This window comes from Gobio gobio (assembly GCF_949357685.1).
Source record: "Gobio gobio genome assembly, chromosome: 17".
NCBI classification, from domain to species: Eukaryota; Metazoa; Chordata; class Actinopteri; order Cypriniformes; family Gobionidae; genus Gobio; species Gobio gobio.
In genome coordinates, this window is record NC_137110.1 from 28,772,151 (window position 1) to 28,798,050 (window position 25,900).

The following is a 25,900-nucleotide window of genomic DNA, read 5'->3' on the forward strand; positions in this document are numbered from 1 at the left end:
AAGGGAAGGAATTAAGTTGCCCAAAATCACGCAAACCAAAATTGTATATGGATGCATAACTTCAGTTGCTATTCTTTATTAAGCGCGACAGCCATGATCACTTTGAACCGTGTTGTACAGTACATGTGTGCTGTAATGTATAAAAAGAATATATGGATACTCTCCAAGAAAATTCTCATTTTCATGTTCCATGGAAGAAAAAGAAAAACCGTCATACAGGTTTGGAAAATGGTGAATAAATGTCCGTTATTTTCAGGTAATCTTACTCAAAAGGTGCAGAGCACAACATTTAGTCTCTATAGATCATGACGACTGACTCATTAAAATACTAGAAACAAAACACAACTAAACATGTTTATCACCATTTTGTTGTTTATTTGGCCACCAGTTTATTTTATCAGTCAATTTAAATGCAATGGAATGCTTGGTCTCAAAAGGGTTTCAAGACCCAAATTCCTCCCAATATAATTCCCAAACCCTCCCTTTCTTCAAATGTCACCCCTGAGATTCACCCCTCCTAGAAAAATACAGACAGACAACATGAGGGTTAAAAAAAAAAAAAAAAAAAAAAAAACCTCAACCTTGAACCCTGACATAAGAAGGGGAAGAGACTTAAGCTGGTTACAAGCACACTCTCCTCCCTGTCACACTGACCACTCAGACGTTGTCAACCGGCAATGATTGGAAGGAATCTTCCACTAAAGATGGAAAGCAGGAAGGGTATGGGAGAGGAGTTATTGTCCTTACAAGATGACAAATCTTTGCCATTTCAGTAACTGATATGGAATCTCTGATGGCACTCAATGAAGTGCAAAAGAAGGTTTCAAATCATCCTCCCAGATGACTAGAAAGCTGAGAGGGCCAACTCTGCCCCAGGTAAAAGTCAACAAAAGCACCGTTTCTGGGCCCTTCAGTATGCAAGATTATAAAATAAAAATTGAAATATAAAATTAAATAAAACAAGTTCTCCACCTTTACATTTTTTAAAATAATTTAGTAGCAGGTGTTAAAGATTTTGGAAAATGGAAAATAGAAAAAAAAAAAAAAACTGAAAATGTGGTTTGACTAAAGCAGGAACGGTACCTCAGTTTGGTCTTGGCTAAGCTCTGCATGCACTGTAATAGCAGCCCATTACTACAATTTTATTTCCACCCTATGAACAAACATACAGCCCCCTCCGCCCTTAAAATGTCCTTTCATTCATATCACAGAATCAAAGCAGAATAACATGGCCTTCCACCTCCTTCATGGGAAGAGCATTACCACTATTAAACAGAAAAATCTCAATCTTAGCCCCCGGATCATAAATGGAGGTAGTGGACAGGTACAGAGCAGTGAAACTGATTACCATTATAATTAAACCTAAAACAGATAGTTTAATGCCAAAAAGAACTGTAAAATAAAACTTCAAAAGACAAAGTTGTTGTGGGCAGAGAGGCACTTCTCTGGGCTGCAGATAGTTAGCTGGGGTGGTAATGACCGTACTGGCTGACAAAGGACCCTGTATCGCCCAGTGGCTGTACAATTAGTTAGGACAAGCTTTAGTGTTCACAGACAGGGAGGTTTAAAGTGGAGGTGGTTGTGGTGGAGGTGAAGGGTTGCGTCTCGCCTTTTCCTCCATCTTATAACTCATCGTGTCCCTCTTCCACATCTGAATCATCCTCCTCTGCATCATCAAGATCCAGATCCTGTGGAAAGCGCAAGATAGCCTTGTTTTTACATTGATTCTAAAAAGAATGTTTTAGGGCAATGGAAACAACTTGGATTTTTGCCAACCAAAAACATTTTTCACAGCCAATAAATGACCACCTATACCAGAAGGCAGTGTGTACTACAAGTGACTTCAATTGATCAAAACTAATCTGCCCTGCCACAAACATGCCAGTAATCCCTGCAGAAAAACAAGTGCATCTGACACAAGACGATCACAGGGGTTGAGAAATGTTGTCACCAGTGTTTGGTTGCAAAGCCCTTTCCTCATATCTGGAACGTGTGGCCTAGCCATCGTTGACAGACTTAGTCCTGTCAGTGGTGGTAATAAGTGGTAGGGAGGAGGATCATGGGGTGGAAGGTAAACAGCTATAACAGTTGTGTTGGGCATTAGTGGCAATGATAATGTTCTACAATTAGACTTCCCAGAAGAGGATGCAGGGAGTCTAGGATGGATTTCAATGGTTCTGATTGTGCCTAAACTCTAATAACAATTTGTCTCCAAGAGTTTAAGAATGAGAAAAACAAAAAGCCCAGTGATTGAAAAAATAGCAGTCCAATTGACATTTGGACATCAGTAAAGCCAACAAGAAAGGATAGGAGGTGGAACTAATAAAACTTCAACTGAAGACTTGTGTGAAAGACTTCTGTTTGCTTTTATTAATTGTTTCTTATAATATTTAAAGTCCCAACACAAATTGATGGACATTCTTCTTAATACCAGGTGTAACCAGGGCCTCAGACTCTTGACAACTGCCTGTCTGACAGATTTGCAGCAGGGTCTTTTACCCCCTGCAGAGGACCAGTGCCAGGAATGCCCATGAGACAGACAGCAAACAACTGCAGCTCCACAAGCAACTCTTCAAGTTTACAACCAATATTATGCCAACTATTGCTGAAGTATTGACTTTAGGTCATTGCATATGTATTAGGGGTGTAACGATATACCTGTATCACGATACAATTTATCGCGATATTTTAATCCAAAATAAGAGATTTTTAATTTACTTTATTTTTATTATTACTTATAATTGTTATTATATTATCAGGACACACAAATTCCCCCAATGCATTACTATACATTTACGTTTTATTCAACTATTTATGTATATAGTGTAGGGGTGCCCCGATTGATCGGCAACCGATCTCTATCGGCAGATAATCGCTTTGGGATGATTGATCGGCGGTCTCTAAAAATGCCGATCTCATGAATCGATCGCATGCTGACGACACAAAAACCCGTGCCTGCAGTGAGAGCTAGGGCATGACATGCAGCGACACGGTCTCATTCTCTTTCAGGCGCGGGTAAAATAATTATAATGCTGAAGGTGAGGTACAATTCATATTTCTATATTAAATAACTTGCGTCTCACGGAAAGTTTTCAAATGACTGCGTAAGTTCACAAACAGCGCGAGTGAATCACCGCGTGCGCACTTTTTCCCTCTCAAAATGCTCAAATGGCTTCACATCAGCGCATCGCATCTGCACTAAAATCGTGCGCCACAGGATTTGCCACTTGCACAATCGAGGCAGTGTCGCATCGTCAGTAAAGTTTATAATTTGCTTTTATTTTTAAGTCTTGCCAGTGTTCAAACCGATAAGCACTCGCACGCTCTCCAGACCGTGAGCGCGCGCACACACCGGCCATCTCAAAAAGCTTGCGAGTACAAATTGCGCTGAAATGGTCAGGTACACACAAATGTATGTACTAAATTACCGTCTTGACGAGTATGCACGTAAACCCCGTCGTGACTCGAGAGTGAACGTTTATGCAACTGCATGTAACCGTATCAGTCTTCGCTCTTAAAGTGACAGCTGTCGAATAAACTGCTGCTGTCTCCGAGTTCCTCTTTGTCTTGTTTGATGAACCTTTATGACACTCACTGCTCTTGAATGACTAACTTTTGCAACCTTAAGTGTAAGGATTAATCTAATTTAATTTATTCAGGGAAGACCAATATTAATTTACATTTGATTTATTAAATGTCTTTATTTCTTACCTCAATACTAATGTTAGATCTACCTGAAAATTTGTCTTTAAAAACAAAAATGCACTGCATGATCAAATATTTAGGTGAGAATTATATACATTTATATGACAAGAGTCACCCAAGGGGGGGGGGGGGGGGGGGATTCCCCCATTGTCAGAAATAAAATTCAGGCCCTGAATGAATGTCTGTAAAATTCCCTATAAATAATTCTACATGATATAAAGGCTTCATATAGATCGGTAATCGTATCTGCAGATGCTGCTTCCGGTGATCGATGATTGGCTCCAAAAATCCTGATCGGAGCACCCTTAATAACAAAAAAAAAAAAAAAAAAAAACTTGCCATAGTTATGTCCTTTGTGGCAGTAGCCAGTTTTGGTGTAACAAGTTTTATATATAGCTGCCAATTATTAAATGTAGTCAGTGTTTTAAGAGGCTACATCCCATTAAGCTGATCTGATGTGTGCCCAACCCCTCTTTGTTTGGAATAATTTTATGTTACTCTGCCTTATTTGGGAAAGATGGCCTACAGTAGCCTTAAGTTCTTATTTTCTAAAATAAACACTTGGTGGTTCTTCAAGATCTTGACTCAAGCCTATTTCTACAGTTTTTAGAGAAACTAGAGTTAGTTTCATTTCTACAAATGGTGCAAACTCTGCAAGATTATAGATAAAAGATTCCCATTCCCCTGGCATTCTGTGATCGGCAGATCATGATCTTGGTGATCGGTAATCGGCCCCAAAAATGCTGATCGGAGCATCTCTAATATAGTGTAGTAATGTCACTGAAACTCTGTGAACGGAAACTTAAATTTATCCTCATGCAGTACCTGCACCAAGCGCACACAGAGGGTGCTTCTCAATTCTTATTGGTGTCTCCTCGCTCCACCCCTTTAGGATGCAAGGAAAAGACGCGAGGAATTGAATGAAGGGAAATGATATATCCTCGCTCCCTTTAGCATCACTTCAAAGCGCCGTCAATTAATGAGGACTCTACACCGCTGATTTAGTTTGCACGTCGAGATTCTTGAACAGGAGATAACCATTTATATTGTAATAGTTTCAACCCCTACACAATACCACATTTGCCCATATTTTATACATTACCAGTTATTAATAACTACTAATTATTCCCAGTTATTAACTGCTTTTTATTTGTTGTATACCATTACAGTTTGTTTCTTTAATTTTCATGTGCTTTGATATAATTCTGCAACTATCAGTTATAATTTATATGGTGCATCACGTTTAGTCGATAAAACACTTCCGCAAAGGATACACCTGTGTATCCTCGCTCACGACACCTCAGGAAGCCTTCTCACGGTGCAATTAGAGAATTGAGATGTCCTACAAGATGGCGGAGCTCAGTCGGTTTCAGGGTCATAGGATGGAGCGAGGAAACGAGGAGGGATATTGAGAAGCACCCAGACTCTCCCGGTGCTTGCCATATTCCGCCTCTCCTGCTATTAATGCACTATACATATAAGAATAAACCATCAAAAAAAAAAAAGTTTAATAATCCTACTACTAAAATCACATGTGATATGATTTTAATGATGTTTGCGTTTTCACTTTGAGGAGTGCCGTAGACATTAATGGAGGGGCAGAAATCCTTCTCTGGTTTCTTCATTTGTGTTTTGAAGTAAGTGAAAACCTTATACATGTTTGAAACGACATGAGGGTGAGTACATAACAGAATTTACATTTGAGTGAATTAAACCTTATAAAGCTGAGCCATGTATAAAACGAACTACAAATCGCAAATCATCTCATTTACAGCGATAGATATGGTCGCATTTTTATAACGCGATATAAGAGATGTAATGTAATGCAGTAGGAAAACTTTCAATTGCAATCCAATTACGGTATGAAAGACCCCACATAAACTTTCACTAGTAATGGCAACTTCAGTAAATGAATAATTCAACAAGGTTAAACCACATTAGGGGTTGAGATCTTCCCAAAAATTCATACCACAATCTTATAACAAACAATCACGATCTGAATTGCAATATTTGCACAATTTAAAACACAGCATTGCATTACACAATCAGTTGTCAAAATAGTCATTAAACCGCAAGTTAAATTTTAAAACACTTCAGATTCTTCACTGTATGAATTAAATATACATGTGATTCTTACTAAAACTACAAAAGTTATTCAGTCAAGAGCTGAGTAATTTTGTCTGTTTTGTTTAAGATTAATGACACGAATGCATGGACATATGATCTAATATAAATGACACGGATCAGATTTCTTACCCAACCGTTTAATTAAGACTAACTGACTGTATGTAAATATCTGCCAAGACAGACACTGATATTTGTGTGTATATATATATATATATATATATATATGTATATATAGACAGTTTATGCACGCACCTGAAACCCCAAGTATACTTTGCTCGTCTGTGTTCCAGTGTAATAAAGCACCAAATTAAAGGAACAGCACAATGATCCTTTTATTATGATTATCACGTTTTCATAATCGTTGGAAGCCAAAATTTGATTGATCACAGCACTACTGCAGTTGAATTGTTTTTCAAATACATCACCACACATGCTAGACACTAGGGCTGTCACTTTTTATTCGATATTCGACTATGCATTCGAACATGACGTGAAATATCCGTAATCGAACTATAAATAAACTATCCGGTTTTTAAAGTGCCATGCAGAGTCCTGCACGGGTACCCGCGAATATTGCTGAAACGAGTGAAAAACATCCAAACTGTGTCGGATACGGGTGCGGGTCAGGTCGGACAAGGCAGAACACAGGTTTTAAACGGTCACGTGCAAACAAATATATATATATATATATATATATATATATATAAAAAAAAATATATGCATGTATAGATGATTTTGTACATCTACAATATACATGTCTTTACTGTATTTCAAGATGATAAAATTTCAAATCCATATTAGTTTATTTGTGCCTGCGCAGCGCAATCTGCCCGCACTCGTCGAGATGGATCCTGAGGAGTTGAAGAAAAGATAGCCGCAAATGTGGAAGTTCATCGCTGAGGAAACACGCAGATAACTGTGGTAACAAACCAAGCACATGCAGTTCTATTGAACAGTATTTTTGTCATGTTTCCTGAGTTTGGTCTCTTAACAGAGTCTTAGTACATTAAGCCACGTTAAGCGTTCTTATAGCCTAATGGTTTTCTATGGAAGAAAAACGCGTTGCGTTCATATTCTGGGCTCATCTGATTTTTTGTACATAAAATAAGTTATTAGTATTATGTCTACTGAGTTTGATCTCCTAACAGGGTCTTAGTACATTAAGCCACGCAAGCATTTTAGAATGTCCTGGCTGAAGTAGTCCTTGTGTTAATGGTCGTGTAATAACTTCTGTATGCTGGCAATAAACATTTTTGTAAGTGTGTCTAATGTGATATGCTAAACTGATTTTATTGCGGGTGCAGGTGTTGTTTTTTGTTTTTGTCGTGGGGGTTGGGGCGCTCGTAGATATTCGAATACATTGCTTGATATTTGATATCTGTTCGAAATTAGATTTCTCAAAAATGACAGCCCTACTAGACACTCGTGATATAATTTGGCCAGTCAGCACAACCATGTAGTAGGCAGTCATTGCTCTATTTTAACATTACGAGGACATAAGATCAAAATCTCTACGATTCGCTAGAAAAGATTATGGCCGTCTTCAAGATTGATCACAATATAAAATTGTCAGATCATCCACCCCTAAACCAAATGATTGAAAAACCAATTTAATTGCAGTAAAGTTATACATACATCTGATTCTTCATCCTCATCTCCTGCTGGTGCTCCACCTTCTTTTCCTCCACTCTCCAAAAACTTTGTGAATCCATCTAGTGTTCTCTCACCATTGTAGTCAATTACCTATAGAAAGAAACAAAATGTTTTAAAATAAAAATAAAAAAACATTCAATAACAATTAATAACAATTAATAATAATAATTATAATTATTATTATTATTATTATTATTATTATCCTATTATTTTGATCAGTATCATCACCCACCCACCCTTCAAAAGTAAAACAAAGGGGGGGGGACTCCCAAGTCAGGAAACAGTCCAAGACATCTCAGGAACTTGTTTATGGTGTTGTCATAGCTGGGTAACCTTGCAAAACTGGGCTCTAGCCAAGATTCATCTTACAAAACACTAATTTACCATAGTGGTCTTTGGTCTAGTGACATCTAGTGACAAACTGTGATGGAGTGTGAAAACTAAAATCTATCACCAATATAACAATTAAATACCAATAGTAAATATTGCCATTTATAAATAAAAATAAAAAAAGTTAATCTTCAGTATCAAAATCCAAAGACTCTCACATGGCCTTACCTTACGGTCATCACCAGCAGGGAAGAACTTTAGCGTGGGGAAGCTATGCACTTTGACATCTTCAATCTCATTGGCTGTGGAGTCCATCTTGGCCACAACAATGTTTGCATTGTCTTTGAATTTCTCACCCAATTGATCCCAGATGGGGGCTAGCTGCTTACAGTGACCACACCATGGGGCATCTGGAAAGAAAAAAAGCAAAGGGAATAAAGGCAAGGCAAGTTTATTTGTATAGCACATTTCATACACAATGGCAATTCAAAGTGCTTTACATGAATACCATGTGTAAGAATTAAAAATAAAAACAAGGATAATTTAAACAGTTTTAAAGAGAATTTAAAAAGATACAAATAAAATGGTGACAGATGCATACAAAATAAAAATATACAGTTGTAAAGAGAACTAAAAAGAATAAAAATGGACAGACATGGCTCGACTACACAAAACCCCACTGCAGCAGTTATAACTGCAAATAAAAGTACTTGATATTTGTGATAATGCTTTGACATCAAGAAATCAAGATGGATAAAGGCTAAAAATTGTTAACTTGCAAAGAGTACAGGGTAATGGTACAGAAACAGGGATGCACAGGACCTACAACAGTTTCCAGGGTGCAGAGGAATACAATGCAGACAAAGATGTGGAGAAAAGCAGTTGTGTCAGGCACTGGTTACGGACCGCTGGACACATGCTGAAAACCTACCCAATGTTTAAATATTGGGCATAGATGGAAATCCAAACTCTAGGTCACATGCCCAAAACTTAAATCGGCCCTCCTAATGCCCTCAAATGACAAAGACCACCACGTGCTAGAAAGTCCGTCATAGACTAGTAAAAACAGCAGGGAAGTAGGTTGCTTCAAATATCTCGAGCTAAAATTATCTCAGCATTTCCAATTATAGCATGTTTAAGAGTATATGCGAGTATCCTGCGAGAACCCATGCCAGAATTAGCAGTAAGCTTCTGGACAGGAATCTTGCATTTATGATGCCAGGCTTTGAGAGGGGCAATCAAGATATGCCGCCTTAAAATAAATCGGGCAATTTGCCATGAAAAGTGATCTCTCAAAACAACTGGTCAGACATGAAATGCAAGGACCAGCAACATTCAAGGCTATAAAACTTGCATCCAAGTAACTTATAATAAAGACAATACTTACAAAACTCTACAAAGACATTCTTAGCAGGGTTGAAGGCAACCTCTTCAAAGTTCTTTCCCACCAAGACCTTGACAGGGTTCTTATCCCAGTCTTCAGGAATGTCCTGACTCATTAGATGAGGCTAAAGACAAAAAGACATTAAAATCATTCCAGAGAGACTGAACACATTTTCATTAACATCAAGTCAAAATTAGTGCCAAAATTCCCATCCAATGATCAAAATCTGCAAGTTTGATATAAATTACATCAGTTCACAATATCACTATATTTCAAAATGTAACAAAAGCCCATTTAGTAGAAGTAACTATCTAGCAGCCACCCAAGGAATGTTCTCCACCACCTTTAGTTTCCCCTCTGTGAAGGCTGTGCAGAAGGTAATGATGTTCTCTGATGTGATTTCTGAGGTTTCTGGTCTGTATTTGGTCATCTCTTCCTCGAGGGTGATGAGGCGGATCGCAGGGCACTCTTCCTTCTTAAGACCAAAGAACTCCAGAATTCGTTGATTATCATCCACATCACTGTCAATAAAGATGAAGAGAATCTGTGGGAAAGCAAATTAGGTTAAATTCAAATGTGCAACAAAGAAAAACCTTGAAAATAATACATCTTAAAATAAAGGGGCACCCACCTTGCCTTTGAAGCCCTCTGCTGCCTTCTTAAATTGGTCCATCTTGTCCTGGAAGTCTTTGGCTGTTTTGGGTACAAACATTAGGATGTGGGATTTGATGTCACCTCCAAAGATTTTGGGAGCAGTCTGCAGAGGAAGAATAAGAATCTCAGACCCCCACAAACTCCAATCTTTAAAACGCATTCAATTTCTCATGTCAGTGAATATACGGCAACCTGGGGCCTGTATACAACAGTTCAAACTCTAAAATGTCAACATGGAGCAAAAGACAGAAGAAATGTGGATAATGTCAAAAGTGTACCTGCTCTGTGAACTCAATGACCAGGGGAAGCTGGTTGGCCTTGATGAAGAGCAGTAGATTTTCTTTGCTGATCTCCCCATCAAAAGTATTCTGACCCTCATCAAACTTAAGGAGGGGGGGGGGGGGGGGGAGAGACAGACAGTTACATCAAGTTTTATTTACTCTGCATTTCTGTGTACACAGCAACACAAACCTGGTGAGCAATATCCACTGTAACAGTGTTGAGTAGGGAACTATGCATCAATCAGCATAAAAACCATGACTAAAAGTTGTTGGTCGCAGGGCAGCGGATATTCCAGTTGACATGCAGTGGGCATTAATAGAACGCATAAAGAGAGCAGCTGCATTCTGGAATGCAGTATTTCAGAGTGTGTGTTTGGGCGCAAAGACACCAGAATCTCAAAGCCTCTTTGGGGACAGGGGTCAATGAGAAGTTTAGCCCATTCCTGATTATATATTAAGAGCCCATCCATCCATCCTACTGAGAATTACTGTAGGCTAGGTTCTGTAAAGTGATTTAGTCTTTATGCAAAGTTATTTAGATTCAGGATTCCAACACGTTTTAAACCAATTAATTTCCATGACCTTGAGATCCATGTCAATTGAGATTAGGGAATTTGAAGGATTTTAAAAATCCTTATATGGTAATGGCTCATTCAGGCTAATTTTTGGACTGCTTCAAACAATTAATTGAAAACTCAATTTGCTAACAACTAACAGATCATTAAGGCTTGCAAGCAAGTTCTACTCAGGAAAAATGTGACAATTGCTTAGAGCAGTGGTTCTCAAACCTGACGACAATTGGTCACCTATGCCATGAATTAAATGCAAAAGACAAACTACTGTAGTCTAACAATGGATGGACAAAAACAGAGTTAAGCTCTTTGACCCAAGCAGAAATAACAGGTGGCAAAATGGGCATATTTGTAAGTGAATTCACTCAGATGGTGCTCAACTGTTGTAAGCAATGGGCATATTTGTAAGTGAATTCACTCAGATGGTGCTCAACTGTTGTAAGCAATGGGCATATTTGTAAGTGAATTCACTCAGGTGGTGCTCAACTGTTGTAAGCAATGGGTGAAGAGTCTCAAAAAGCCTACATTTCTAACAAATCAGTTCTCTCTTCTTCTAGGAAGCTGCAAGATAAAATGTATTAACTGGCTGACATAATGACTCAATGACCCTGATAAATGAGAGCATCATCACAATGCATTTAAAGGTCAAGGGGGGCCCAAGTTGTAAGTCGCTTTGGATAAAAGCGTCTGCTAAAAGCATAAATGTAAATGTAAGGGGGAGATCTACGGGCAGCTTGAACCGGAAAACCAAATTTATTGCATGGCTGAGCGAAGACCAATAATGGCAATGGTAGCATTGCCAGATAAGACTAGATGCAGTAGGATCACCTTTACCGTAGCTTCTCCTAAGAGCTTGATATTTAGCTGAGATTATTATCACATGCTTTTTCAAACCTTTTCTTGCTGAATGGGCTCTCCCAAGCAGGTTATTGCTCTGATCCCTTGTGCGTTTAATACTACTATCCAGGTTCACAATTAACAGTTCTTGGGCCAGTTAAAGAATCTAAAAAAAAAATAATAATAATAATAATAATAATAATAAAAAAAGGCCCCTCTAGGGATGGGCGATATCTTATCGTTTGTGATATACCGGTAAAAATTCTCCCCGCGATAAGAATTTGTCTTCCCGCGATAATAACGATAAAGCCTAGTTGATGGCGCGACCCATCTGCACAGTGCCGCCGCTGGCCGTCTCTTGATGCCCTAAGCGTTATTACTTTATGATTGCCGCGGTGGCTGCGTTCGTCACTTTGTATAGCTGAACGGGGATTGGAGAGAGAATTTTCTTGTGGGGCCCCCCACAGCACTCGGTGGCCTACGCGCAGCGCGTGATGGGACGGCACTGAATCCGCATCTCACGTGCAGAGCGAAAACAACTATGGAAGCTGCGGAAGAGTTAATAGCTAAACGAGGGACTACCTTAGGGCAATCTGAACCATACAGATGGACTGAGCGCTTAAGAGATTCGCGCTGTCTCAATCGATCGGTAAAGCACACTATTTCAGTTCAACTCAATGAATACGCAGTGTATTTGACGCACAGTAAACACTAGTGTGAGGCGCGCGACAGAGCGCTCAGTGTTTCACACACTCAAAGAGAGAGCGAGAGAGTCTTATACCACACAGAATTGATGTACTACATGTAAACAATATCCTTTGTTGTATTTTCCTGTAAAATAATGGCGTTTATTTGGAATTATTTAGCCTTTCATGAACAGGAAGAAACGAATGCACAAACGGGAATCTCATTGGCTGGCGTGCACCTATTACTGTGTTTTGATTTCAACAAATCAGTTTGAATGAGCGCTGACAACATGATTAATATTCATGAACCCAGAAGCTCATTATTCCTTAGTCCAGTTTATTTTTATTAGTAGAAGAATTTGTGGTATTATTAACTCAAATTACTGAAGTTCTATCATTAAATCATTATTTTCAACTTTTTTGTAATCTGAATACATTTTTGGGATAATTACTTTAGCTGTTTCTGCTATTTTTACCACTGTTTGCACCATGAGTGTATACAGAATCGGTTTACATTTAAAACTTGTCATTGATTTTTAATTATTATTGTTTGTATTGTGATGTTTTTCAGCACAGTTGCACTATTTAAACATTACCTGCACTTTTACAGAAGACAATTATATCTGCAACTTTTCCATTTCTGAAAAGGCTGGTGTGGAATTTTACATTAAAAAAAATATATATGTATATATTATGTATTATGTATTATAGGAGCCTATTTGATGACAGGTACGTTTTACTAGATCATTGTTTGTTTTTCTGAGTCTCTCAAGAATGCATGCAGCTCTCACTTGTATCCAAAAACATGGGGAATGATACTACATTTATCGTCATTGATATCGTTATCGCAATAAATACTAGAAAATATCGGGATAATTTTTTTAGTCCATATCGCCCATCCCTAGGCCCCTCAGTAGAAAACATTGTCCGGGCCCCCTTTTGTGATCCAGGGCTAAAAGGTCCAGTTATTGGTGGCTCTGCTACTACCCATTTAGAGCAGTTAAGAACCAGCATTCAAATGGCGGACATCCAAGACAAGGCAAGACATAATTGTGCCATTTTACTGTTTCTACAGTTTAAAGGGAGCAGCGCGTCAAAACAGAGCAGGTCGCAACACGTGCTCAGGGTCATTTACGTTAATAATCTTTTGGTGCCCTATCCTCTAACATTTTTATCTAAAGCCAAATGCTCTTAATTCAATCCCTTTCCGTTCAGTGTGCGTTGCTTCTCTCGCTAAAGATGTAAAGCGCCACATTTAGAGCTGCAGAAGCATCCTGACATACCTTGGCTGTTTGGTCAGGTCAATACAAAGTAATATTTTTATTGTAGGTTAAATTCAAGCAATCTGGTTGCTCAGTATCGCTCAAAACGCTGAATGAATTCGTGTTTGGTGCAAGTTTACCAAGTGCACAAATACTCATAAAGCAGAGTCTCACTTTTCAAATTTAATCAGATTCATTGATTAAAACGGGAGTTCTCACACACACGTCACGGAGTAAGATTTAAGGACGTCATTAAACAAGTGGTCACCATACCTTGGCTTTTGCTGAATTGACGCAACGGTGCAGATGACGTGGTTCTTTTTACAAGAGTACTAGAAACACGAGCAACAAAATAGATACTTTTGCTAAAATGCTGCAAAAAACAATGCAGCAAATACAATTATTTTTATGGGCCATACAGATGAATCCGACTGATTAACTAAGCCAGGTTTGTGACATGTTAACATGCCGCCTTCAGACGATTTTTCCAGACGGTTTTCCATACATTTGGCAGTATACATTAATTATTTAGATATGGCAAGGGAAGACAAATAACTTTGAAATTACTAGTTAACTTTGTTTTGGCCTCATGAGGAGTTGTTTTTGTAGTTTATTACAAAATCTTAAAGTATGGAACTTTTATAGGTAAACCCTGCCCCCAAGTATGTTTTCTCAGTCCCAAGGCCTTCTATGCGCCAAACACGTAGGTGTCTAAATTAGGGCTGGTCAAATTAACGCGTTAACGCGGGCGATTAATTTTAGCTTAACGCATTCAAAATATTTAATGCAAATAACGCAGTGTCCGTTTTATATCCATTTCTGCCGAGTTACATGATCACGCTCCTATTCATGTAAATGCTTCCAAGCGCGACAACACAAGAGAACGCGCTGTATGTCAATGTCGTGTGTGTGTGTGTGTGTGTGTGTGTGTCAGTGTCCAGTCTGTGTGGCTGCGTCTCATGTCAGCTAATCGAGGGACTCTGACACACACTCGATGAGTGAGATGGATGCTCACATAGTTCTCTTTTGCTCTTGAACAACACAATAACAAAACAATAACAAAAACAAAGATAATTTTGAGTACTCATATTAGGAGTCTTAAATTAATTAAATAACGTCTTAAATGAACTTAAAGAGTTGTGAAGAAATGAGATGCACGGGACAGTGCGTGAGATCCGCGTCATGTTCGGCTATGGCTGTTCTTAAAGTGACAGGAGCACCGATGATGCCTGTCATTAATGTTCATCAAAGAACAACGGGAACAGAATTTTAGCTATAATGATGATTAATCTATATTTCATTTATTATTTATGCAGTTAAGAAAGGTGTTTGATAACTATTACATTTCTGTATATGTCTAACAGGGAAGGCCTCAGGTAAAAATAACATTTAGGCCTATTATAATGGGTTTATGTAAAGATTGATTTAAGTTCACTTAAATTAAAAGTAGTTTTTTTTAAAGCCTAATAAATGTTGAAATTGGGAGCTTTCAGTTATACTGTAATGTAACATCATTAATGTTTCATAGACACATTAGTATCAGTCATACTGGCCTTCATTCATAAAAAGATGCCATTACAACACATATTTAAAATATACTGTCTTTAAATTGTTTCTACATTAATTTGGAGAGTAACTGAACTTATTACAATATCAAAATATCAAACTAAAATTATTAAAAACTTGCGATTACAGAAAAAAAGTGATTAATTCGTTACTTTTTTAAGCGATTCCCAGCACTAGTCTAAATTTTTATATACAATTGTTTTGTTTTTGTTTTCCCCTCACACACACGCACTGTACTTTGGCTCTCAGGGCCCAAGATTCTCATCTTTAGCCGCGTTTCCACCGAAATTACCCAGGACAATTTGTACCAGGAACTTTTTTTACAGGAACTTCCCTCCCCCCCTTAGACCTGACCAGCTAGATTTAAAAAAGATAACGTATGTTATTATCAGCTATTACAGACATTGACCGTGCGATTGCTGAGACGAACGTGCACCATCAGACAGAAAGAGCAAGACAGATATTTACTGAACGCAGAACGAACCTCGCAAAAGACTTTTAAAAATGCCGGTTGAAATAAAATGCTGCGTGAGTTCAACCAATCGGCATGTTCAGCGCCCAAGTCCCACCCCCGAAAGTTCCCGAACTTTGAAAAAGTACTCTCGGGAGCAGGGCCGTTTGGAGGGGGAAATATTTACCCGGAACTTCATTTAGACCCTGGCTCCTGCAGTCGAAAAACACACCGAGTACCACCCCAAAGTTCCTAGTTCCTGGGGAAAGTTCCTGCAGTGGAAACGCGGCTTTTGATGACTTTTTTTGACCATTAGGATTTTCTCTTTTACAATGTACTACGGCTGCCCAGACGGAGTATTGTCTGGACAATACTCATTTCATTATTAGTGTTGAATCTTGGTTATAGTAAGGGGAGTGACACTTCTGGTTCACCAATCAAAACACACTGGTCTAATGGACCAATCACACTGCGATTTTCAGAAGGAGGGGCTTCATAGAGAAAAACTAAAGTGTTACTTACAAACTGGGAAGAGGCGCAACCAATATAAAATGTGCCAAATGTTTTTTTTTAACCTTGTAAAAGGGTATAATATGGTCTTATTAAAAAAAAAAAAAAAACAGCCAATAAGCAAATAAAGGAGTCCTCTGAAATTTAGTCAGAAGAGCATTACACAGTGGAGAATGAATACCTTCTTAAAAAGCACAATGCCATCCTTGGAAACTTCAAACTTTGAAAAGACTGCATCATCAGAGGTGATGCCAAAGGGTATGTCATCCACAGCCTCTGCGGTTTTAATAAAGGCCTTGGCATCTTCTGATTCAACATCCTGCAGAGAAAAACCAACAACAACAGATTAATAAACTTTAAAAAATAAATATATATATTTTTAAAAAATGCATAAATAAAACTCTAAATTAGCTTAAGAAAAAAAAAATTTACCTTAAAGAACCCAATTACTGCAACCTCATTATCAGCAATAAGAGACTCTGCTTGTGTCACATCACTTAAAGTAGTGGCTGCAGGGCCAGTTCGCTTTTTCAGCCAATTGACAAAGTCATCAGCCTGTCGACCAGCTGCAGACAGAGCATGTCAGAGTGAGACAAAGGAAACTGGTGGCACCAAGCAAACACTTATAAATAAAGCAGAAATATACATTCATAGTGAGATGCCCTTGCGCATTGCCGTAGCCAGCTATGAGGTCTAGACCTTTATTTTTGAGGTGAGGCATATAATAAAAGTTGTGAAATAATTGCCTAATATAGTATTAGCTCTACTTTAGAGCTGCAAGGATATTGCACAGCACCAAGATCTTCTCCTCTGAGCTGCCTCAGCAGTCTGTCACCCCACGTCAATGTCAGAATATTTAAGATGACCAATCATATCAAATTAAACGGGAATGCTTTGTGTTTACAGAAGCTGCTGAGCACAAATTCCAGTGAGACACTTCAGTTAACTGTATGGATGCACCAAAATAAATTCTGGGACGAAATCCAAAATTCTGGATGCTCTTAGCCGAAATCTTTATAAAAGTACAATATCTAGCTCCTGCCAAACCACCTTCCATATACAACTTACAAAGAAACACCTCTCGCTGTTCAAAATGGTTACATCCTACATTGCGTCAGTCACGTTTTTCGTAAGCTGGTCCATATGAATCAGACCAACAACGATCCATTTAACTCCTAGCATAGAGTGGAGCATCACACCGCACACGGATAACGGCTAAAACAAGAGGGAAATCTGAACACAGATCGGTGGGGCGGCATATTTTTAGCGTTTTTTCTGTTAAACAATACTCAATAATAAATAATAATCAGGCAAACTAATAAACTTGTCTAATTTCACCATTTTGAAATGAAAAGAGACCTATAATTTACATGATTCATGTAGTGTAATAATTAGTAACCGTCAATGTGAGGTGACAAAACATTAAAGCAGTTATCATATTAGGCATAAGATTACTAATTAATGTATACATATTGTGAACTAGCTATCAGTCAAAGCACACCTTTAGGAGGGGAAGAGACAGGGCAAGATTGAGAGAGAAAAAGAAAGTGATGGAGATGAGAGAGCAGGTATTGACAAATCTACTGCCCACTTACATGTTTTAAAGCTATTGTTATCCATTTTTTTATTAAAGCTACACTATGTAACTTTTCCGTCCACTAGAGGTCGCCTGTTCAAAACAAAGGCGTAGTTTGATGACGGCACGTTTGAGCGCAGAATCTCGGGACATGTGGTCTTCACCTCACAGCCGGTGGAAAACAGTCAGGATAGGACTCGGGCAGAAATCATGTTCATGGATGCGATTATTAACATTACTGTAGTCTGAAGCAGAGCAGGAGCGAGTGTTGTGGAGCTGAGCAAGGCCGCAGGAGCGATTGAAGAGCGGGACTGTTATAATGGCATAGTCGCTGGTGGGACTTTTATTATGACACGGTTGCCGGCGCTACTTCCTCTTTTCCAGTCATGAGTCTGAGGTAACGCAACTGTTTATCGTATTAGATATATCTGAGTGTGTTGAAAAGGAAGTTATGACGTTCGCTCGGCGGCTGCTATGACACTTGTTCACAATGCAGTGAGAGTAAAGTGTTTCACTGAATAAAACCGGAGACCGAGGGTGACGCAGATATGACGCAATCGACAGGCGACTCCCTCAAACGCATAGCTCACACGTCCCGGTTCCTTGGTTAAAATAGCAATTTTCTCACGATTTACAAATAGTTTAAAACATTTGGGATATTCTAAGTACCCAACTGAACAAAATATATAACACTGGCCTAGTGGTTTCTGGATATTTTACTGCAAAAATCCTACATAGTTCACCTTTAATGCACATGTAGATCAGAGAAATCTGCCCCCGAACCCCAATTGTAAACCTTTCCTGCTTGCCAATTATAAAACCCTGCCGAGTTCAGCTCCAATCCCAATTTAACACACCTGAACCAGCTAATCTAGGCATTTCTAGGAATCATAGAAACTTCCAGACAGGTATGTTGAGGCAAGTTGGAGCTAAACTCAGCAGGACAGTGGCCCTCCAGGACCGAGTTTGGACACCCCTGATGCAAGACATACATTCGATCAGTTCCTGCATTGCAACGAAGATTAAAACTCAAGTCCTCCTTCCACGTATCCTCAACCATTTATGATCATTTATGACCATAGGGCAGGACTGACATGTCAATCCAAATGACGTCACAGTTTCAAAGGTAGTCTTAATCATGCTCTTGGTAAACCAGTAATGAGTGAGTGCCAGAGGTTACAGCAGGAACGACTGAGATAACACTAAGATCTTATGAGATCATGCGTTACAGAGTCCTTCCATCAAGGCTCCATCAGGATATAAAGTGCCAGACTAAACTTCAGAAACTATTTTCTTCCAGACAGTGAACAAATTCTGCAATCCCATTAGCTAGGATTTCCCAAACTGAGTTTGTGAACCCCTGAACTGAGTTTGTGAACTGAAGGGGACTTCTGAGTTGATGAAAAGCTAATAATTAACCAAGTCAAACATAACACTAAAATAAATTTGAGTGAACAAGTATTCAACATAAAGCTAAAACAGTGGTATATTTTGAATTGTGACTATCACAACCTGCTATTTATAGTATATAGTCTGTTAAGCTGCTTGTTTGACATAGTTGGAAATTTTGAATGTTTGAAAAAATTAAGACTATAAAATTCAAGACTATATCTAAGACTATAAAAAAGAATTTTACAACAACTTCTAAAGAAAACAAATTACAGTTTAAAATATATTTTACGCATTTACATGCATATCATGTGACCGTTAACCAAGATAATAGAACGGTGATCATGCAATTGCTTCATTAAACTGATTTATTAACTTAATCTCAGGGTATAATTGAAGTAAATATTTTACATCTAAGGGGTTCAGGCTCAGCTCACACACAAAAAAAAGAAAAAAAAAAAGTTTAGGGACCCCTGCCATAAGCAATCTGATAAGTATGCAAACTTTTTTTTTAGACTTTGACAATTAAAAGAACTAGAACTTTTTCTGAGGCTAGTCTTGTCTGCAGGAGTAAAGGCCAATTTATACTTCTGCATCAAGTGCACGCAGAAGGTACGGCATACCATGTAATAAACAGACCTGGAGAGCTGCCCACAGCAACAAGACCACAGGCAACGTGAGGAACTGCACGTTGAAGGAAAGGGGGAGGGGCATTATACAAAGACTGGAACACAGGTCTTCCACGTACAGAATGACATGCACATCTTCAGCAGTTAGCACTCACATTCATGGTAAACAGGCATCTGACCTGTCTAAGTTGACTTATGGTTTACGGTCTTAGATTGCATGTAGATCATTTGCACTTCTAACCAAAACAAAGACCGGTTCATAGACTCACTGTCATAACTATCTGGTTTTAAAGAAATCTTGTTATTGATTTTGATTCAGATATGAAATCCAAATAAAAGTAGAGTGATTTAACAAAAGTTTAAAAAAAAAAAGAGAGGGGGGGGGGGGGGGGGCAAAAGCTGAAGGCATTCTGGTAAGTCATACACAAAGGAACAGATATTATGCAAGAAATGTGTGGCTCATAACACCAACCAGAATACTCCTTGGGGTTCTCCTTCTCTCCTCCCTTAAAGAACTTGATGGTGGGATATCCACGAACACCAAACTCTTGAGCGAGCTCAGATTCCTCCGTGGCATCAACCTTAGCTAGTCTGATGACAGAGCCTTCAGCTTTCAGCATAGCAGCTGCTTTGGCATATTCGGGTGCCAGGGCCTTGCAGTGCCCACACCATGGTGCATCTGCAATAAGCAAAAAGTGGTTAATTCAATACATTTTACATGTACTTTCACTGAATGCAAGTGATTTTACTTTGTCCATTAATTTACTCAAATATATTACCAGTAATTTGTCTGAATAAACAGGTTAGTAAGGGTACATGATTAAACAGCATGTAGTTTCATTTGGGTGTCCAAATGCAGTGAAATTAGATTAACTGAATAAATCTAATTCTATTCTAACTTCAACAGGTCATGGCTTTAACATTCCATGTAGAAAGACAAGAACAAATTTCATGATGCTTGTGATGAGTGCAAATACTACTACACAATCTTTTGATAAATTACTAAAACAAGACAACACCTGTTTACACTTTCCATTGTTCACAAGATAATTGTATTGTACATTTCTCAGATTTATTGAGCAACAAAAGTTATTTTCTAATGTACACGTCAACCTAGCGCTGAGCCCCTGGGAAGTCCCGCCCAAATTACACGCTACCACGCCTCTCATTATGACGAAACCCTCGTGGACACCAGTGATTGGGTAAATTTAGGGTCTATCACGACTACGCATCAGGATATACTTTTGAGAGCGGCCAATGAATTTAGCCCATTAAAGAAACCTATAAACTAACCCAAGAGCCCGGTTACACACAAGTTTGAGAAGCGTTTTCTGATTAGAAACTCATTGATGCTTGCCCATAACATGTCAAACCTCGGCTCATTTGCATGAAGTGGTGGAACAGAAAAAAGCACCAGGAAATCGAAAGTCAAAAAACAAGTGAAAGTGCAAATCAATGTGTATCCATTTTCAACAAAAACGAAATGCAGAGCTTCCGTTCCAAGGCTGTCATCACCCTGAATATTCAATTCTGTTGAATGAATAATTTGTAAATAATTTCACTGCACTTAATTTGTCAAACGGTTTTGGAGTGAGTGGCAATGACGTTTTAAAATAACTAACGTTACACTACGTCCGCTTTTATGAAAGTTTTCAACATTGCACTCTTAAATGTACGTAACACGTCTATATTACTACAAAGATTTAAACTGACAAGTATTGTAGTTGAAAATTAAAACTAAGAATAAAATAGTTTACTGATAGCTGGTTTCGTTTAGCATTTTCTTCATGCACAAACTATCGTCGTAAGACATACATACAAATCCACGACAAGTCAAACAAAGCTGGGTACTACTTACAAAACTCAACAAGGACATTTGGGTAAGTTTTGAGCGCCTCCTCGAAGTTACTTTTCTTCAGTACAAGCACGTCCTCCTCCTCGGGGATATCAGCCGCTATCACAGCGGCCAGTGCACACACAACCAACAACTTCAGCATCTCGGATCACCTCCAAACGAGCCAACTATTAATGAAACCGTTATGGAAACCGGAGAGACTGTTAGCGCGGCGAGTGTTCTTTAACCTTTAACAGTCTGAAGTGTCGCTTGAATTTTGTGCCTGCCGCTAATAACGTGGCAATGTGCGCAGGAAACAGAGAGGAAGGCGCTGATGCGCATGCGCATTTATGAGGCCGAACGCTGTTCGTGTTGAATTGTGAGTGGACCGCGCGTCTCCTAGCACCTGGAAGTGAATCCATCTGCCCGTCTTGATTACGAATTTACAAATCCTACTACGGCGAATGATTAGCACATGAATATTATTTACGCAACATGATCGCTTATATATTTGGTGAAAAGTGGCGTGATGACCAGTCAACTGGCGAATTAACTCGAATCACGAATATTAATTTGACTGTGTGACTTATGCTGCCTTCACGTGCTATCGGAAATTTGATGATTCCGACTTCTGAAGTCGTGATTACGAGCGCATTGCATTCAAGATTCAAAATGTGAGGGCGTTCATGTGCAACGTTTACCTAGGAAACTCGTATTTACGATAATTCCGAGAGCACGTGAAGGCAGCATTAAAGCTTTAAGAAGGAACGCAAGCATAATTAATATATTCATTAGTCAAGCCTTATCATTTCTATGCATGTTTTCTTTGCATGTTTGTGGTTGTATTACAGAAACATCCTAACTCAAAATCATATCTTATCTGTTTAGTAACCACTGCCATTTCATTTTTCAAATCTTAAAATAAATACGATGTTTTTGTAATACAGTCCCTGCTTAGTACATTTTCGGTGCGTGAGCGCATTTTAGGACACAATAGTCAAAATAAGTCAATGCACCGCAACCCCCCTTTAGAGATTTTTTTTTATAGTATGTAGAAAAGGATAAGAAGATATAAGATATAGGCTATACAGTCAACAGATTGCGTGCAGCGGACTGCCAGACAGGATAAAACAATGAACAGATACAGGAAGTGGTGAACTATCACTTTCACTACAGCCTTTCTGTGGTTAGGCCTATACACTATCATTTGTCAGCAATATTTTCAGGATGTTCAGTTGGTTTACAACATAAAATATGTGTCCCCTCAACTGGTAAAAAGTATTAGCCTAATAAAAGTCCAGATGCATTTACCCGTATTATGTTATCACTTCTGTCAGGATCAATATCGTCAAAGTGATAGACAATTAGCATATAGTTTAGATTGGCGGTATGGTTCTGTTCTGTTCTAGGCAAGAACTCCCTGCGCATCCATGCAGCCTAGCATGGATAAGAGCAGGGAGATCAATGATAAACCCCCCTAGGGTAAACAGAACAGAAGCAACAATGTATTGCAGATATCATTAATGTCAATATTAAAATGTACAACCTAATTCAGGAATTTAGTCTGATTTTCAGGGGGAATCAGAATGCCAAATCCTGACTGACGAGAGGAGGAGCTGGGGATGGAGAAGGGTAATTAGCTCCGGAGAAATGTGATAGCAGCTGATAATACTGAAGGAGCTTATATATGCATGCTGTGATAGGCATCGTATTTCTATCGGTAGATGTGATCAGCTGACAGCAGAGGTGTGGACTCAAGTCATATGACTTGGACTCGAGTCATGAATTTGATGACTTCAGACTCGACTCGACAAAATGTACAAAGACTTGCAACTCGACTTGGACTTTAACATCAATGACTCGTGACTTCTCGAGAAGACTTGCTACTTCCCATGAAAACCTGGGGGGAAAAAATGTTCACACGGCCGCGCCGCTCTCAGTGTATCTGCATCTGTGAAAAAATGTGCACCACCTGTATGCATGCAGAGAGAGAGCACACGCGCTGCCTGCACGACATCCAATCACTGTAGTCCCACGCAGTGTTGGGTAGTAGTTAACTAACATTACAAGTAGCTAAGCTACTAACTTAACTACATGACGCGTCACGCGTCTTTCAAAGTATACTACACCACGGAGCCGCGCGGATGATCGCGTTCGACACATGCGCAGTAAAAAAATGTCTATGCTCTACCAGACATCGGAGGGCAGCACTGAGTCCTGTCATCAACGGGACATTCGCTGGGCATGATCGGAGAATAACGGTAGTGCATCCACCATTGCAACATAGTTTGGAAGAAACACTGAAGAATCAAAAATTCTCTCTTTTTTTTCAAGCGTGTTGTTTTTAAACCGGTCTTTGCACACTCTTCTTCGACGGCTGAACACTGTGCTCAATACTGTGCGTATTGCCACCTAGTGGACTCTTCTGTACTGCTGGCGCATGCGCTGTTGCACGCGGACCGTCCGCGCGGTCTCGAAATTTGGGCTGCGCGCGGACGGGGTGTGCCGAAGTATACCCGGGCCTTAAGTCCACGAGACCGCAGGGTGTCCCATTTGTCATTTTAGGTCTCAGAAGGGTGCTCGCGAGCGCCCCCTTTGAGGTCGATATGCGCCTTCGATGCGCACTTCTGCCGAGCCTGCACTGGTGCGGGTTACACAGCGGACTTCTTCCCGGCGGTCAAAGCGGCATTACGTCGTGAAAGTGCGGACTCAGAGGAAGACCGTGAGGGTTTAGGGTGCCATTATATAGTTTAGTGCACTTATCCCACGGCAAAGGCTCTGATCAAATTAAATAGGTCGCGCAGGTTTCAGAATGACGTGCACAATGTTCACGCAAGCAGCGCATGATTCACGTCTCACAGCGGCTCTGATCACACACTGTCATCATCACTGCACGTGCTGTCTCTCTCTCTCTCTCTCTCTCTCTCTCTCTCTCTCTCTCTCTCTCTCTCTCTCTCTCTCTCTCTCTCTCTCTCTCATATTATCACGTTGGTCCAGTTTTTCAGAAGCGATAATTTTGAGGAGTGAGGATTTTATTGATGGCATGTTTAAGTTAGCCCTAAGTTTAGGCTAAAAGGACCCATGTCTATTTGAAAGTTAAACTGTTTTGCAATATGAGGTCAATACAATACAGAACTGAAGCTGCTGTGCATTATTTTAAAATTTTAATTTTCTGTTTTTTTACTGTATTTGATTAATGACATTGTATAAAAAGAGGTTTAAATAAATACAAATCTTACAGACATACATGATTTGTATAAATTTTATTTCTAGAGGACTTGAAATGACTCGAAACTAAAATGGTAGGACTTTGGACTCGACTTGAGACTTGTTGGCTTTGACTTTTGACTCGACTTGAGACTTGCCTCATCTTTGACTCGACTTGACTCGGGACTCGAGGGCAAAAACTTGAGACTTACTTGTGACTTGCATAACAAGGATTTTGTCCCACCTCTGGCTGACAGTCAGCTGATGCAAGCTTGACTAACGTGACCTGCCAGAACTAACGCTATACGCTTGATATCTTGATGTTAATGCACATGGTTTGTTAATGAATATAATATCAGCATATAGGCCTAATCTTTCCCACAGTCCAATTTGAGATAAAGCATACGGAATATAGCCTATACACTTGGCAAATTTAGCTGTCTATGGAAGGCCGTTTCAGCACAAAAACGTTCCAGCGTTACTCGTCGTAATTATATTTTTACTAGTAACAATTAAATTAAAGAGCTCTACAATTCAATTCTTACTAGTAACAATTACAATTAGAGAGCTTTATAATTCAATTATTACTAGTAACAATTATGATTAGAGAGCTCTCTAATTCAGTTCTTACGAGTAACAATTCCAATACAGAGCTCTCTAATTCAATTCTTACTAGTAACTATTCATTTTTAATTAGAGAGCTCTACAATTGAATTGTTACTAGTAAGAATTCTATGGAAGGCTGTTTCAGCATAAAAACGTTCCAGCGTTACTCGTCGTAATTATATTTTTACTAGTAACAATTAAATTAAAGAGCTCTACAATTAAATTCTTACTAGTAACAATTACAATTAGAGAGAATTGTAGAGCTCTATAACTGGAATTCTTACTAGTAAGAATTGAATTAGAGAGCTCTCTAATTCAGTTATTACTAGTAAGAATTGCATTAAAGAGCTCTCTAATTGTAATTTGTACTAGTAAGAACTGATTTAGAGAGCTCTCTAATTCAATTGCAGAGCTCTGTAATTGAATTCGAGAGCTCTGCAATTGATTGCAATTGATAATTACGACGAGTAACGCTGGAACGTTTTTATGCTGAAACGGCCTTCCATAAATGGCAAGCCGTTTTAACTTTTAATCAATCGCAGGATATGTATTTGTGAAATCAACAAAGTTAATTCTTGATATCAGAAATTAGATTTCGACTAGTAACAATGGCAATTTTTGATATCAGGAATTACATTTTC

At 38.9% G+C, this 25,900-nt stretch overlaps 1 protein-coding gene across 1 annotated transcript; it reads right to left on the reverse strand.

Moving 5' to 3' along the window:
- Positions 1-48: 48 nt before the first annotated feature.
- p4hb (prolyl 4-hydroxylase, beta polypeptide) lies at positions 49-21,798 on the reverse strand. The gene is made up of 11 exons (XM_079841385.1): positions 21,471-21,798; positions 20,085-20,291; positions 16,451-16,584; positions 16,200-16,337; positions 10,132-10,236; positions 9,831-9,956; positions 9,543-9,743; positions 9,203-9,323; positions 8,044-8,225; positions 7,468-7,575; positions 49-1,688 (listed from the first exon to the last, which is right to left on the reverse strand). The coding sequence occupies exons 1-11, from the start codon at positions 21,607-21,609 to the stop codon at positions 1,623-1,625; spliced, it is 1,527 nt and encodes a 508-aa protein (XP_079697511.1). The 5' UTR covers positions 21,610-21,798; the 3' UTR covers positions 49-1,622.
- Between the last annotated feature and the right edge of the window lie 4,102 nt (positions 21,799-25,900).